We start from the raw sequence: 17,709 nt of genomic DNA on the forward strand, positions 1-17,709 counted from the left end.
AAAGAAACCAACAGAACACCACTGGCCATCACCTACAGTCCACAGCTAAAACCTCTCCAACACATCATTAGTGATCTACAACCCATACTGGACAATGATCCCGCAAACCTGAAGCATATTCTCATCAGCAACTATACACCGCATCATAATAACTAACTCAGGAACCAATGCATGCAACAAACCTCCGTGCCAACTCTGCCCACATATATACACCAGCAACACCATCACAGGACCTAACCAGATCAGCCATACACTCACTGGTTCATTCTCCTGCCCATCTACTAACGTAATATATGCCAGCATGTGCCAACAATGCCCCTCTGCTATATACATCGGCCAAACTGGACAGCGCCTATGTAAAAGAATAAATGGACACAAATCAGATATTAGGAATGGCAATATACAAAAACCTGTAGGGGAACACTTCAATTTCCCTGGACACACAATTGCAGATCTAAAGGTAGCCATCCTGCAGCAAAAAAACTTCAGGACCAGACTTCAAAGAGAAATTGCTGAGCTACAGTTCATCTTCAAGTTTGACACAATCAACTCAGAATTAAACAGACTGTGAATGGCTCGTTTACTACAAAAGCAGTTTTTCCTCTCTTGGTATTCACACCTCCAGATCAGCTACTAGAAGTGGGCCTCATCCTCCCTGATTAGATCCACCTCGTCATCTCTAGCCTGATTCTGGCCTGCATATTTATACCTGCCTCTGGAAATTTCCACTTCATCTGACAAAGTGGGTCTTTGCCCACGAAAGTTTATGCTCCAATACTTCGGTTAGTCTATAAGGTGCCACAGGACTCCTCGCTGCTTTTATAGTCCCTATGGGCACTCTACCTTAAGAGATTCCCAAGCAGAGCTTCCACATGGAGATGGGTGCTGATGTCAGAGGTCAGGAGGCAGATTCAGGATAATTCAGATAAAAGTATTGCCAGAGGCCCTATCCACCCTGGAGTACTTGGAGAACATATGAATGGACAAGCAGGTGCTGACCCTGCAAATGTTCACAATAGGCATGTCTTTAAGAAGGGCTATCAAGATGGATGAGCTCTTGGGGGAGGCATGTGCCCCATTTTATAAAGCTTATGGAGTATGTGCTCCAGAAGTTTTGTAATAAGCTAAAATGCATTCGGAAACACATTTCAATCGCCTCTGGGTAGAAATGTGTTGTTCCTTTATCCTTTTAGCAATGGAGACAAAGAGTTTAGGAGAGGCCATGAAAGGTAGGAAGCAAACACCTCTCATATACAGGTAATCTTCCTTTCAGAGTACTTCATTTCCAAAGATGGCCCATGGTCTATTTGCCAAGCTTGAAAATCACTGGAACAATCTGAGCAGTGAGGCCAATATATGGAGAGGGAGTAGGATCCCATCTCTCTCACAGAATGCTCCATTATCTTTCCTCAGTTTGTCATATCTGCTCTTAAATCCAGAGCAGACCTTGCACTTAGAGGGGACATGGGATTCTCTGAAGCACCTATAATGTCCTTCACTGAGGGGAAAGACCTGTGGCAGGTCTTCCACAGTTGAAAATCCAGGATTTGTGGTATAATCCAACCAGGGAAATCCCAGATAAACATCCAGGATGATGAAGACCTGACTGCAAGAAGACTGAAGGCAGAGAGGAGGACCCCCCAAAAACATAAGCCTGTGTTTAAAACAAAAAATCTGTGATCAAGAGTGGATGGGAACACATACATCCTAAAATTAAGTACCCACTGTGACCTGGATACGAAGAAAAAACATGGTTTGAGTTAATCACAACTGGCATCTATTGTATTTCTTAGTTTGCTGGGGGACTACATATTGTTACGGGACTTCACATAAAATGCATGCACCAAACTTTAAACTACTTTGCCCTAACACTGAGGAAAGTTAACTGAAAAAAACAAAACGTGAACTATAAAAATGTAGCTCAAACTTTAAGATTGAAATCAAAATCCTTATCCAGCTAGTTGCCAAATCTGTATATGGTGCCATGTTTATCTGTAAATACAAACTGTACAAACTGGCCATAAAATGGCTCAGCAGGAAATCGTGAGTGTAAAATAGATAAACCTAGCAGAAAGCTCTGAAACTTGTCAAACATACTGTTTCTGGTTTCCACAGATTAGGTTCCAAGAATTAACCTGCGCAACCTAGTGAACTGTAACCACCCTGTGCCATTTATTAGGCAATCACAATCACTAAACCTAAGCGTAACACTGTCTGCTAAAGATAATAACGAGAAAGTGCAAAGCCCTGGGATTCTCCCATATAATGCAGGAATGAAAATGAGTTAACGGGAAAACTATTAATTCAAAACAAAATTATTTAAATTTTGAGTGTAATTATGCCATCTGTCACTGCTTGGGCAAAATTATGCTCTCTAGTACATGTACTCAACTTCTATTCACTTCAAAAGGACTAACATGGAAGTGTCAAAGTACAATCAGGCTCTTATATTCAAATATTGGTGCTATTAAACATATGAAAAATGTTACTGAATTACAATTAAATGTCTTCTCTCTGACACTGACATTTTAACAATGGTTTCCACAGCAACTACATCTTGTCCCTCTAGCATAGTTTTAGCATTGTTAGTGTGATATTAAATTCAGTTCAAATTTATGCATATTGCCTTTGCAAAGCATCTAACTAGAGTGAATATTAAAAGCAGAGCTGGGAAATTCAAAGTCTAAACATTCCAATAAAGACATGTATCATCTCAATCAAGGACATTTTCAAATGTTTACAGTTTTGAGCCCAATCCTTCAATCATTTTTATTTGTAAAATATTTTTCCCCCAAGACGAGTCCTTGTGGGGGAAGTTAAGTGTATGCCAAGCTTGAATGTGTGTGTGTGTGTTTTAAAATTTTTTTTATAAATTTACATAGAGCATCTGAAAATTCCTATAACTGATGAAATTTGCTTTTTAGTCTTGATTCTAATGTCTCAAAATTTCTCTCTCTCTGATTTAAAAAAAAAAAAAAAACTATTCAAAAAAGATTTACCTCTAAGTAATGAACAAGCTTTGGGTATTTCAGCCCCCAAATGTACTGTACTCTGTTTTTCACTGAATCTTGAAAATACAAAAAACAGGACTATGTAGCACTTAAAAGACTAACAAGATGGTTTATTAGGTGATGAGCTTTCGTGGTCCAGACCCACTTCCTCGGATCAAATAGTGGAAGAAAACTGGCACAACCATATATACCAAAGGATATAATCAAAAAAATGAACACATATGAAAAGGACAAATCATATTTCAGAACAGAAGGGGGATGAGGCGGGAGGTAAATGTCTGTGAGCTAATGATATTCGAGGTGATAATTGGAAAAGCTATCTTTGTAACGGGCAAGATAATTAATGTCTTTGTTTAGACCTAGGCGTAAAGTGTCGAATTTAAGCATGAATGACAGTTCAAAGGATTCTCTTTCAAGTCTGGTGTTAAAAGGTCTTTGAAACAGGATGCAGGTAATCAAGTCATTGAGACAGTGGCCTTTCTGGTTGAAATGGCAAGAAACTGTTTTTTCTTTGTGATCCTGTCTAATATCTGTTTTGTGGACACTGATTCTTTGGTGAAGTGTCTGAGACGTTTGTCCAATGTACATAGCAGACGGATGCTTTCGGAACATGATAGCATAAATTATATTTCTGGATGAGCAGGAATATGTGTTCTTGATCTTTATAACTTAATTGGTTAGGTCCAATAATGGTATCAGCAGAGTGGATATGTGGACAAAGCTGGCAAAGGGGTTTGTTGCAAGGGAAGGTTCCAGGGTTGGTATTAGTGTGGTATGTCCTGTGGTTGTTGGTAAGAATCGTCTTGAGGTTAGGTGGTTGTCTATAGGAGACTATGGGTCTGTCTCCCAGAGCCTCTCGGAGTTTAGTATCCTGTTCCAGTATAGGTTGTAGTTTATTGATAATGTGTTGGACAGGTTTAAGTTGGGGGATGTAGGTGATGACAAGTGGTGTTCTATTGTTGGTTTTCTTGGGTCTGTCTTGAAGTAGATGGTTTCTAGGTATTCGTCTGGCTCTTTCAATTTGTTTTTTTATTTCTCCAGGTGGGTAGTTGAGGTTTATAAATGCTTGGTAGAGATCCTGAAGGTTGCCAGCTTTGTCCACATATTCACCCTGCTGTTACCATTATTGTACCTAACCAATTGAGTTATAAAGATCAAGAACACATATTCCTGCTCATCCAGAAATATAATTTATGCTATCATGTTCCGAAAGCGTCCGTCTGCTATGTACATTGGACAAACGTCTCAGACACTTCGCCCAAGAATCAATGCCCACAAAACAGATATTAGACAGGCTCACAAAGGAAAAACAGTTTCTTGCCATTTCAACCAGAAAGGGCACTGTCTCAACGACTTGATTACCTGCATCCTGCTTCAAAGACCTTTTAACACCAGACTTGAAAGAGAATCCTTTGAACTATCATTCATGCTTAAATTTGACATTTTACGCCGAGGTCTAAACAAAGACATTAAGTATCTTGCCCATTACAAAGATAGCTTCCCCAATTATCACCTCTAATATCATTAGCTCACAGACATTTAGCTCACAGACATTTACCTCCCACCTCATTCCCGTTCTGTTCTGAAATATGATTTGTCCTTTTCATATGTGTGTTCATTTTTTTGATTGTATCCTTTGGTATATATGGTTGTGCCAATTTTCTTCCACTATTTGATCCGAGGAAATGGGTCTGGCCCACGAAAGCTCATCACCTCATAAACCATCTTGTTAGTCTTTAAAGTGCTACATAGTCCTGTTTTTTGTTTCAGCTACACCAGACTAACACGGCTACATTTCTATCACTATTGAAAATACAAGGTTGCAAAAGGAGGAAAATCTTTTTCCTACCATAAAATTATAGAATTATTTTAACTAGTTTCACAAAATTATTTCCTTTTACACATACAAATATTTGGGAAATTGAAGCCAACCGTTAATAATGTACAAAAAGCTCTAGAACACGCCTCCTCTAGCTCTGCTTTCATACTCAAAGATGATGTGCTGCATGCAATTCAAAATGTTAATACCAATTAACTGATATTTAAGGCACTATGTGTTACTTTTCTAACAGTAAGCTAGAAAAAAAATCCTCAATTTACATTTGATTTTCTATGTACTTCACACTAGGTATGTTAAAGTTAGTTGAATCAACTAATTGACTAGTCTATTCGCTGCAGCTCTGCCTTTTAAATATATTAAGAGGCATCAGGCTCTTAACACATTTAAAAGACTGGTGTGCAGAGGGGTGGACCTGGCACGAACCACTCACGCTGGGTTCCCCCCCCCCCCCCACGCACTGCAACTCTGTTTTATAGCAGCTCTTAATACATTTAAAAAGCAGAGGCACAACCTCTGCGACTGGGCACCAGCTGGAAATCAGCTGATTCCCAGCTCACACCCAATCCCGCTACTCCCCTCCTGCCCCTGTGGAGATGGTGCTGGGGGGAACCAGCTTTTAACTAATTGCGGGATCAGCTGACAACCTGATAAGCTTATGTTTATCGATAGTCGACTAGTTGCTTACATCCCTACTTCACGCTTAACTCATTTGGCAGTTAAGATATTCCTAATGTCACTGAATTTAACCGGATCAGTATACAGATATAAAAATCAATATACTAAATGGATATTTCTATTCTAACACATGCACAGACTTACCCTCTGCAGCATGGACTCTGACCAGGCAGAGTTATTATGTTCCACTGCCCACTGGAGTATTGTCCCCATAATACACAACATGACATCAGACTGCAGAATATTAATCAGGCTTGCAAAAAGAGGAGAGAAAGGAGGCAGAACAGGAGGCGGAAGTGCTGAAACAGAAATTCATTTGCTGAACATTACAGCTTTTAAAACATTTCTAATACCAATACAATTTAGAATGCCTCAACAACTTAGTAAAATCAGCACTAACAGACTATGTATTTGTTTGGTAAGTTTTATGATTATGTGATGTACTTATGGGTTGGAGAAAGACTGATTTTTGGATAACCTCAACGGTGTTCTAGCTCTACTGCATAGCCTTTTGTGTGTGAAAATAAGAGAAAATAAGGACATCCATGTGAATTCATACACCATACTTCTCCTTCCCTCTACTTCCCACAGATGTAATACCTGTATCTTCCCTGTTTTGTCTTTTCAGCTTCCTTTGTGCCTCTTCTGCCTGACAAAAAGAACGATGCTAAGATTATTCCAAGTTTGTACAGACAAAAAGAAAAACTTTTATAAGAAAAACTTGGAGCACTCCACTCACATACACACACACGTGCGCGCACACACACACACGCGCGCACACACACACGCGCACACACACACGCGCGCACGATTTCCTTTCCTGCTTCTGTCCTTTCAATTTTTCCTTCTACCCTGTAATATTTACATTAAAGTCAAGGACCTAACTTATTGGAAATTACATGTATTACTTTCTTGATTTATATGTTGCTTTCTGTTACAATTCTATTTCTTTTCTTTTTTTGCTATTAGCATTGCTCCAAGTTTTTCTTATAATTTGATCCAGATGAGACAAGTCTGAACTTTTATAACTGCAATTATTGAAATGGTGAACTCCATAAAACTGAACGGGAACTCGTGTCATTAAAATATTTTTGGTACATTAAGATCCTAGTCAAGTAATGAATTCTGTGCACACAGACTTCTACCCTACATGAAGCCTCACTGATTTCAGTGGAGTGCTGTCTTCACAGTGATCCACTGGCATAGGGTTTATTGCAATACAGGTTGCACCTCTATAAACTGGGACTCTCCGGGCCAGCTGTTGTCTAGTAGGACCACTGATGTTCTAGGATCAGAGTCCTGGTGCAACGGAGGAGGGGTAGGAGCCACGCATGCTGAAGGGGAAAAAGAGAGCCCAGAATAATGCAGCTGTGGTGAAGGGGAGCGGAAACCAGCATGGGGTCCAGTTGTGCTGCCTGGTAATCAAGAAGCTGCCGTGAGGGAGGGAGGAGACAGAAAGCCTGGTGCACAGGAGACCAGGAGTTGGTGCACGGCCCAGCTGGGCTGTGCGGGAGTGGAGGTGGTGGCGGGAGGGTGGGAAAGTCCAGAGGGTGGGAAAGTCCAAAGTCCAGGTTACTGGGGGCGCCGAGAAATATGGTGGGGCAGTAGGACAGGGGCCAGCACCAGAGGAGGCAGAAAATGATCTCTCCTGGTCTGGCAAAAATCACTCATCTGAGACCAGACAGGTCCCAAAGGTGCCACACCAAAGAGATCCAACCTGTATCAGTTTACTTTTCTAGAACATTTACAAAATTTAAGTTTGTTTATAAAATACTCGTTCATATTTGTTCTTAAAAGAAAAACACGGCTTTGGAAACCTAGTATACAGAAGACATAATTTAAGAAGTCTGTGGTTTTTATAAATTACCTTAGATTGCTCTGCCCTTGAAAAGTGATAGAAATAGAGATTGAAATCCTTGGTACATTCTGGTTTAAGTTCATACAATCCTCTGCCTGTTAATCCAGGTTTTCTATAAAAAAATAAGTTACAACCATTTCTATGAGCATGTTTATACTAAATTGGCATGACTAAAGATTACTGCTCATGAAATGTCTTAGGAATAAAATAGGGGAGATGTGGATTATGAATTAGGCACATTAGCAGAGCCATCTGGGGAAACATTTTGGCTCTGAACTATAATTTTACTCCCTCATTTATAGTAACTCGCACTCAAGTTTTTAAAAGTAAGATATGAAAAATGTATATCATACTTGAAACAGGCAACGGATTCAATAACACTTTCCATTCCAGTCTCTTTGTTTTCCTGCACGGAGTTAAAAAAAAAGAAACGTGTAAACACATTGGTTATCTGATTAACATCTTTACTGTCATATCAAATACAGCATCAGTCATATGATGCAAAATGTATGTGATGCCAAGTCATTTTTCTGGCCCTATAAAAACTGCTAGAAAAGAGAGACATTCAACAGTTTTATTTAAAAGAGAACATGCCAATATTAAAGTAACACTAGTCCAAAAACCTACTATTGTACAAGTTACACTTAAAATTACTGGAACTAAAATGTTTAAAAACAGAACATTTTTTTTTTCGTTACTTTATGCATTTGAAACCATGTTATATATAGTCGGTTTCTCCTCTTCTGGAGAGGCTTTGATATAGCAACATATGAGCAAAGTAAAAGATATAGGAAAATGTGCTTGTAACCCCCCTTTCAAATTCCCTCACCAAAAACCCCAAACACCTGGCAGAAAAACCCATGATTAATGAAATACTTGAAGCTCCTTAATTCCTTTTAAAAACCAGACTAAATTTCAAATTGCATGCAAGCATCTCTCCAATTTTTCTTGTGGAACAACAGAGTGACATCACCATGTCACTTCTGCATCCTGCCTGCCTCCTCCCTCTCTCTCTTCTCCATTCCCCCTCTCCCAGCTTGAGCCCTACCTTGCTGCTTCCCCTCGCCACTTGGAATTGCTATTTTAAACCAAGCCCCTACTCCCCTTCCTGCACTCCAGGGTTTTCAATGCCAAGAAACATAACACAGGAGCCAGCAGCCTCCACATCGCAGCAGCCCACGGGTTGCTGTGGGGCGGGGGCACACAGAATTCCCCAGCTGACCCCAGGCTCCACGTGGCGCCTTTGAAGTGTAGCAACAGCCTTAGGGCTGTTGCTACACTTCAAAAGCAGAGGTGCCCTATTGACTAATCGAATAGTCAATTACTCAAAATTTAACATCCCTAGAGAGCACAGCACAGCTCTACCTGATGGCTGGAGAAAAGCTGGCATTGTCCACCCCCCACGAGAGCAGCGGGCACTGGGCACAGCCCTTTAGTGAAATTTTATTACAACATTTGAAAGTAGGTCACAATTCTTCTGTAGTTTTGTTTAAAATTTTTTTAAAGCCACAATTTTAAGAACATTAGAAAGATTCTCTTTTTGCTATCTTACATAAGTATTTACCAAAACATTTATAATAATTAATGGGTCCTCTCAGCCACACGCAGAATTCCATTTCACAACATGCTATATTGCTCATAATACAATGCAGTTGGAATTAGCCAGGAACTTCAGGGACACGAAATATACATAAGCTAACTGAAACTGTTCAGTAGGTTTTAAACCTGGAGTTAGGATGCTCTACTGACTATACAAGAAACAAAGTGGGTGACATCTTTTGTTAGACCAACTTCGGTTGCTGAGAGACAAGCTTTGAAGCTATACAGATCTCTTCTTCACATCTGGGAAAGGCACTTAGTGGGTCAACCATAGCATGTTTGCCAGGTGTCCCAATTATGGATAGCATGAAGGCAGAAGGCTGAGGAGTTCCTAATGCTCCACTCTTTCCATTTCTATAGAATTTCTTTTTTCCACTAAATAATCCTCCAACTATTTGAGTAACATTTATCTGGACTTGTCCATACCCTTAGCTTACATAGGAATATATTCCCAGCTTAAGTTATGTCACACATCCATTTCAGAAGATTCAGACACATAATATTGGCTAACACGTTACTTTGTACATATTGTGACAGATCCAGAACAACTGTCTGCTATACAGGCAGTCCCCGGGTTACGTACAAGATAGGGACTGTAGGTTTGTTCTTAAGTTGAATCTGTATGTAAGTCGGAACTGACGTCCAGATTCAGCCGCTGCTGAAACTGACCGCCAGTTCTGACTTACATACAGATTCAACTTAAGAACAAGTCAGCTGCTGCTGAAACTGATCAGCAGCTAATTCCAGGAAGCCTGGGGCAGAGCAACTGTGCCTCGGGCTTCCTGTAGTCAGCGCTGGTCAGTTTCAGCAACTGCTGACTTGGGGACTCCTGGGGCAGAGCAGCTGGGGTGCTGCTGGGTTGCTCCACTAGCACCGCTCCTCGGCGCTACTGGAGCAACCCAGCAGCACCCCAGCTGCTCTGCCCCAGGAGTCCTGATTCAGCCACTGCTGAAACTGACCAGCAGCGGCTGAATCAGGACGCCTGGGGCAGAGCACTTGGGGTGCTGCCGGGTTGGTTCAGTAGTGCCCAGAGCGGCGCTACGGGACCAACCGGCAGCGCCCCAGCTGCTCTGCCCCAGGGTCCACAACAAAAGCCTGGTCTGCTGGGGGGGGGGGGGCACACTAGCTGTGCCCCCCCCCAGCAGACCAGGGACACAGGGAGCAAAGCAGCAGCAGGGGGTGCCTCGCCTCTGAGGCTTTGCTGTGGCCGGACCGCTTTGCTCCCGGTGCCCCTGGTTTGCTGTAGACGGTCCCCAGCAGACCAGGGGCACCGGGAGCAAACCCGCAGCCGCGGCGGGGTCCCCGCGCTTCTGAGGCTTTGCCAGAGCAAAGCCTCAGAAGCGGGGGACCCCGCCGCGGCTGCGAGTTTGCTCGCGGTGTCCCTGGTCTGCTGGGGACGGTCCCCAGCAGACCAGGGGCACCGGGAGCAGCTTTTCTCGCCCCGGAGCTCGAGGTGGCTGTGAGCTCCGGGGCGAGAAAGCCCCGTTCGTAAGTCAGATCCGCGTAAGTCGGGGACTGCCTGTACTCTAATGGAGGACAAGTATGCAGGGCTTTAGGTAAACAGTTTTCTCTTCCCTGAATAAACTCTCAGAGTTTAATCAAGGCAGGCAGACACCTGAGGCTAATTAATAGCTTGACTGAAGAAGCAGGCTAATCAGACACCTGCTGTCAATTAAAGCCTGTGGGGCGACTTTAAAAAGTTTCCCTACAGGTAAGGAAGGGGGAAGGACTAGGAGAAGGAAGTGTGTTGCTGGAGAACTGTGTGTGAGAGCTAAAGACTGACTTTGCTCAGGTACCAAAGGAACTGGGACGGATTATTTGGGGAAGTGGCCTAGGGAAAAAGCTTCCAGACTGGGAGTGAAAGTAACCCAGTTAGTTGCCGCTGAGGTCCCTGGACCAGAACCCAGAGTAGTGGCCAGGCCCAGATTCCCCCCAACCTTCCCCATGCCATTACAGAGTCTTCCCCTGAAAGAGGAGACCAAGACGACAGAAGGATTTTCACCCAAAACGATGGACTACTAACCTATGAAGAGTATGGCTCAAAAGGCTATGACCTTTGCCTCTAGAAAAGGAGGAGGCTGTGTGGAAGGTCACAGCAAGTCTCTGAGACAAATACTGTCCATCAGAAATGCAGGACCCACAGGGCACAGTCAGAACTTTGCCACAGTATTTTTTCACATTACTTACATCTTCTGGTAATGCTTTTACTAATTCACTGTGGGCCATGGGTCTGATGCTCAACTGATGGATAATTTCTCGCTTGATTTCATCTGTAGCATTTACCTGTCCTACTCCAGGACTAAATCTTTCACCTGTAAAAATGAAATTAACAAACATAACAACAAACATTAGTTCATAATTGCTGAGAGAATAGTTTAAAATAAGTATTTTTATTCTCTTTCTCCTCATAGCCCCAGGGAAAGGGGCTTTCATGAACAATCTTTCATGAACTTTGGCTCACCAACCACTCTTCCCCAAACCACAAGTTAAAGCAACCTAGCCTTGAGCCCCTGTTTCTTTATGGAATATATGCCTAGAGAAAAAAAAAAAAAAAAAAGACTGGTGAAAATACTCTTGGAGACTTGTAAATGTCAGAGGCTCTACTGCTGAACAAAGAGATACCTTTTTCCATAACTGATGGTCTTCAAGATGGCTGAGTCTACATTGGTGCGATCTTGTACAAAAGCAATTGCTTTTGTGCCAAAACTTGCTGCCAGTCTACACTGGCCGTGAGTTCTTGCGCAAAACCACTGACGTTCTAATGTATGAAATCAGTGCTTCTTGCGCAAGAACTATGTTGCTCCCACTCAGGAATAAGCCCTATTGCGCACCTATTCTTGCACAAGAGGCCAGTGTAGACAGGCAACATGAATTTCTTGTGCAAGAAAGCCCTTTGGTTAAAATGGCCACCAGAGCTTTCTTGTGCAAGAGAGCGTCTGCACTGGAAAGGATGCTTTTGCGCAAAAGCACATCTCTTGCGCAAAGGCACATGCCAGTGTAGACACTCTCTTCTGGAAGAGTTTTCACACAAGAACTCTTCTGCAAAAGAGTTCTTGCACAAAATCATGCCAGTGTAGACATAGCGAATGTGTTGCTTGCATCCATTTCATATTTGGTGTGGGTGCTCACCACATGAACCAGTTTTTCCTTCAGTTATATCAGTAGGGGACTGACTCAGGCATGCTCTGGGAGTGGCATGTATATGGGAAAAGGAGCACTGCCAGCTCCCCCATCCCCCAGTTCCTGCTTGCCAAAACATCAACACTGGGAAAGGAGAACAAATCACAGAATGAGCATGATCAACCCATCTCAAAGAATGCCATTTATGGGGAAAAAAGGGTAATTGTCTTTTCTTCAAGTGCTTGTTTTAGTCCATTCCACATTAGATTACTCCTAAGCAGTACCACCAGAGGTGGGTAGGAGTTCACTGGATGTGTAAACTGCAACACAGCTGTGTTGAACACAATGCAGTCCCTGGCTTGCATAGTGTGTCGTGCATTTGTGCATCAACAATCATGCTGTAGATCTGTCAATGTTCTGAATAAGGACTCACACCAGGGATGCCACTGAGGATGCCACACTCTGGCTGAGCGGGCCTTCGCAACAGGCAGTGGCAGAATCTGTGCCAGCTCAGAATTTCCTTAACCTTACCTGTTAAGATGACATGTGATTGAATAGTGGGGTAATTGTCTCAAATTTTAGCAGCTACACTACTATGCTATAGCCCCTGGAAGAGGGCTAGCAGCCAGTGCACTCCCATCTCCACTCCCGGGGAGCTCCCCTGCCACTCCACGCTGCTGCCTCTCTATCAGAGATAGTTTAAAAACCAGCTTCCTGCACAGACTGGTTCCCACCTACCACCCTGCGCTGCTGCCTCTGACACAGAAACAGCAGTACGGGGTGGCAAGCAGGCCCTGTACATGTGGGGTCTGAGCTCCCTGCAGAGGCTGTTTCATGGAATGCCTGAGCACCCTCTGTCCGCAGGAAGCCAGAGCCTGAGCCCACCCTGGACAGATGCTGCTTCCCCCTGCACTACCGCCTCTGATTGCCAGCTCCCCTCTAGTACCAGCTCCTACCCCGCCTTCACTTCCCCCGGGGGGGGGGGGGGGGGGCACAGGTGGGTCTGTGACTCCCTGCCAATATCAGCTCCCACCTGCCCCTCCTCACCCTGAGTGCTGCTGCTTCTCTATCACACTACGCACACCAGAAGAACTTCTTCCACTTAACCAGATACAGGCTGCCCCCAACTTGCGATACGATCAGCTCTGGGGATAGCGTCGCAAGTTGGGGGGCGTCGTAACTCAAGCCTGTATTTATGACAGGCATCATACGCCATCACAAATGTGGGGCCGAGGACATAAGTCAGGGGATTTCGGCCCCTTCCACACTTACGGAAAAGGTCATAAGTGCGGGGGGCTGTAAATTGGGCCATCATAAAGTGGGAGCTTCCTGTATGCAGCTCTCATGGAAAGCTTCCTACCTAGCAGAACCTTCTGTACTTGAGCACAGCACTGAAGCTCTAAGCCACTCATCCTCCATGCCATGAGGTAGAGAAACTGGAAGTCTGGATCTCAGACATCCTGGTCCTCCGTTAGAAGTTACAGGTACAGGAGGAGAGCCATTGGTGCATTCACTGGCAGGTCAAGAAGAATGGAGAACAGTGTTAGCGCTGCCAAGCCAGCACCACCAGGACTAGGTATGCCTCATCCCTTCAGCAGCACCATGTGGATCAATGATATCAGGGGAAAAGTCTACATCAGCAGCCCCCTGCCACATCGTGAATGTGTCTGCTACACAACCGTGATTGTGGTACTGAAACGAGCAGAAGTCCTTGCACTTCTTGTTGTTTCTGGTGGCAAACAGTTCTAGTTTCCCCAGCCTCCAGAAGATTAAGCGGCTTACATCCGTTCTGACAGACTATTTGTGTACCATGAATGTCCTGCAGAGAGAATCTGCTAGTGTGTTTTGCAGACCTGAAAGGTACTGAACTTCTAAATGGATCGAGTGCTCTAAGTGGAATGCCCAAAGCTTCTAGGCTTCTTGGCATGGAAGTGATGATCTTGCTCCACTCTGCCTGTTTATGTAGAACATTGTGGTCATGTTGTGTATGCACATCACCACACAGTGGGCCTGCATCTGAGAGTGGAGTATCTGGTAGGCAAGTCTGATTGCCCTGAGCTCCTTCACATTGGTGACGAGAGCAGTCTGTGAAGTTCCACTTGCCCTGGGTTCTTAGGGTCCCCAGGTAGGCTCCCCACTCAACTTCCAAAGTGTCAGTTATGAGTGCTATTATGGGAGACTGGGGAGTGTAAGCGACCTCTTTGCAAACACTGCCTAGGTCCAACCACTGTAAGAGGGTGGAAGTTACTGTTCACAGAATTGAGATTACCATGTCGAAACTGTCACACATTGCTCAGTACACCAAGGCTAGTGACCCTTGGAGAGGCCAGAGGCAGAGGTTTGCATACATGACCACATGGCAACACAATGCCAGGTGTCCCAATAGTCATAAGCAGGCCCTTACCATCGTACTGGGGCACTGGATGAGCGGGAATATAAATGTCAGTCATTGTTTGAAACCTGGAGCCATATAAGCTGGCTTGTGCCTGAACTGAGTCTAGAGTTGCTCCAATGAACTCTATTCTTTGCATGGGAATCAGTATGGATTTTTCCTCACTGAGGAGGCCCAGCAAGTGGAACAGACTGAGAGTCAGGTGTACATGTGATTGCAGCTGCTGTCTCAAGCATCCTTTTAGTAGCCAATAATTGAGATACGGAAAGAACTGTAACACTGGTCTACAATTTTTTTAGAAGTCGTCTGCTTCAGAGATAAAATGTGCTATTTATTATGGATTTTGATGCGCTGAATTCAAATATGACAATTAAAACAACTGATTGGCTACTGTTTCCAAGATATTTAAGTTTTTACATTTTACGTTTATGTATATTGTGTAGATAGTAGAGTTTTAATCATAAATTGTAAACCTAGGTCTTTTTATGGTTGCTTTACATGATATTTCACCTGTCCTGTTTATGTAACACTTTAAAAATCAGCAAAAGGGTTATATAAATAAAATTTATTATGAAACAAAAGGCAAAAAACTATTATGTACATAGTTTAGTCCTATTCAGTGTCTACTCAGCACTTCTTGGCTTGTCTCTTGTATTCATTAAATGCAGCATCTCTTGTCACTGTCCAGCAATGGTCTGCAAGTATTGATGGGCTCCATTTGCCCTGATAGCGTTTCTCCATTGTTGCAATGTCCTGGTGAAATCGCTCGCCATGCTCGTCGCTCACTGCTCCGCAGTTTGGTGTAAAAAAAATCTAGGTGAGAGTGCAAAAAATGTATCTTTAGTGACATGTTGCAACCAAGGCTTTTGTATGCCTTGAGGAGGTTTTCCACCAACAACCTGTAGTTGTCTGCGAGAAAATTTACTGCCACTTAACTGGAAGGCTTTCCATGCCGTCTTTTACTTGCCACGCAGTGCATGGTCAAATGCATCATCTCGAAGAAGTTCACGAATCTGAGGACCAACAAAGACACCTTCCTTTATCTTAGCTTCACTTAACCTTGGAAATTTTCCACGGAGGTACTTGAAAGCTGCTTGTGTTTTGTCCACGGCCTTGACAAAGTTCTTCATCAGACCCAGCTTGATGTGTAAGTGTGGTAACAAAATCTTCCTTGATTCAACAAGTGGTGGATGCTGAACACTTTTCCTCCCAGGCTCCAATGACTGTCAGAGTGGCCAATCTATCTTGATGTAGTGGGAATCTCTTGAACGACTATCCCATTCACAGAGAAAACAGCAGTACTTTGTGTCTTCAGTCTGCAGACCAAGCAAGAGAGCAACAACCTTCAAATCGCAACAGAACTGCCACTGATGTTGGTCATAGTTTATGCATCTCAAAAGTTGTTTCATGTTGTCATAGGTTTCCTTCATATGGACTGCATGACCAAGTGGAACTGATGGCAAAACATTGCCATTATGCAGCAAAACATCCATGACTTCTAGGAATAACATGATGTAATTCATATCATGTATGATGCAATACCAGCTTCAGATTGCATCATTCATTGTTTTGCCTAAAAAGCAAGTACTGTCCAAACCCAGTCAGATTTATTCATAGATCCAGTCAAAGATGTATTTTAGTCATTTCTGGTTTAAATTGAGATCCCTTCCCTTTATAACTCACTTATCCTCTGCCATTCGCAAGTCAAGGGTCATATATACTGACTCAATAGCATATCTTGAAAACTAGAGCCAATCAACAATTTTAAGCATCATTTTCGTTCTCAGTGACCCCAAATTAGTAAAGTTTGACTACATTTATTTCAGAAGCATTTTGGCTGTAGAGCAGTGATCCTTTCTTGCAAAGGAAGGTAGCCACTAATGATACACACTTGGTCAACAACCCTGGTATGTTGGATAGACCAAATGGGAGCACTGTGAATTGGCAATGACTGGTGTGCACCATAGAATCATATAATTGGAAGGGACCTAAAGAGGTCATCGAGTCGAGTCATCTGCCCTCATGGCAGGACCAAGCACTATCTAGATTATCCCTGACAGGTGTGTCTAACCTGCTCTTAAATATCTCCAGTGACGGAGATTCCACAACCCTCTAGGCAATTTATTCTTATGTTTAACCATCCTGACAGTTAGGAAGTTCTTCCTAACATCCAACCTAAACCTCCCTTGCTGCAATTTAAGCCCATTGCTTCTTGTCCTATCATCAGAGGCCAAGGAGAACAATTTTTTCTCCCTGCTCCTTGTAACACCCTTTTAGATACTTGAAAACAGCTATTATATTCCCTTCTCAGTCTTCTCCTTTCTAAACTAAACAAGCCCAATTCTTTCAGTCTTCCCTCATAATTCATGTTTTCTAGACCTTTAATCATTTTTGTTGCTCTTCTCTGGACCTTCTCCAGTTTCTCCACCTCTTTCTTGAAATGTGGTGCCCAGAACTGGATACAATACTCCAAATGAGGCCTAATCAGCGCAGTGCAGAGCAGAAGAATGACTTCGAGTCTTGCTCACAACACTCCTGTGGGTTTTTTTTTTTTTTGGCAACAAAAAGGCACAAACATGACTCTGAGATTCAGTGTGTCACACTGTACATTCATGTTTAGCTTGTCATCCACTATGACCCCAAAGTCCCTTTCAGCAGTACTCCTTCCTAGACAATCACTTTCCATTCTGTATGGGTGAAAGGGAAGGTTACTCACCTGTGCAGTAACTGGAGTTCTTCAAGATGGCTGTCCCCGTGGATACTCCACCTTAGGTGCTTCAGCGCCGCTGAGCCCTCGATCGGAGATTTGTGCCAGCAGTGTCCCATTGCCAGCAATGAGCACGAGAAGTCAGCGTGTGTTCTAAGGAAGCTATTGCGCATGCGTGGCTAGCTATCCCCTTCAGTTCCTTCTCTGACCCAGACTTCGTGTATTCCGAAGCAGAGGGGAGGAGGGTGGGTGGTGGAGCACGCATAGGAACAACCAACTCGAAGAACTCCAGCTACTGCACAGGTGAGTAACCTTCCCTTTTTCTCCGAGGCGTGCCTGTGTGGGTGCTCCACCTTAAGTGATAATGAAGCAGTATTCGTATGAGAAGGCAGAAGTTCTGTCATGGACAGCATTGTTTGCCCAACTTGTTTCTTCCTCAGCAGATTTCTGGATTGCATAACGTTACATGAAAGTACGTGTTGAAGCCCATGCAGTGGCCCTGAATAT

General features: G+C 43.4%; 1 protein-coding gene across 2 annotated transcripts in view; it reads right to left on the minus strand.

The window, feature by feature from the left end:
* The window catches only part of UBR2 (ubiquitin protein ligase E3 component n-recognin 2), a 119,310-nt gene that overhangs the window by 38,761 nt on the left and 62,840 nt on the right, over positions 1-17,709 (minus strand). For both annotated transcript variants that reach the window (XM_006122091.5, XM_006122090.5), the window contains exons 21-25: positions 11,171-11,295; positions 7,738-7,790; positions 7,394-7,496; positions 6,127-6,175; positions 5,671-5,825 (exon numbers count right to left, since the gene is read on the minus strand). In XM_006122091.5, coding sequence (XP_006122153.3) covers positions 5,671-5,825; positions 6,127-6,175; positions 7,394-7,496; positions 7,738-7,790; positions 11,171-11,295 — 485 coding nt within the window. The remainder of the gene's footprint in view (positions 1-5,670; positions 5,826-6,126; positions 6,176-7,393; positions 7,497-7,737; positions 7,791-11,170; positions 11,296-17,709) is intronic.

Source organism: Pelodiscus sinensis, chromosome 3, assembly GCF_052426305.1.
Source record: "Pelodiscus sinensis isolate ZL-2025 chromosome 3, ASM5242630v1, whole genome shotgun sequence".
Taxonomy (NCBI): Eukaryota; Metazoa; Chordata; order Testudines; family Trionychidae; genus Pelodiscus; species Pelodiscus sinensis.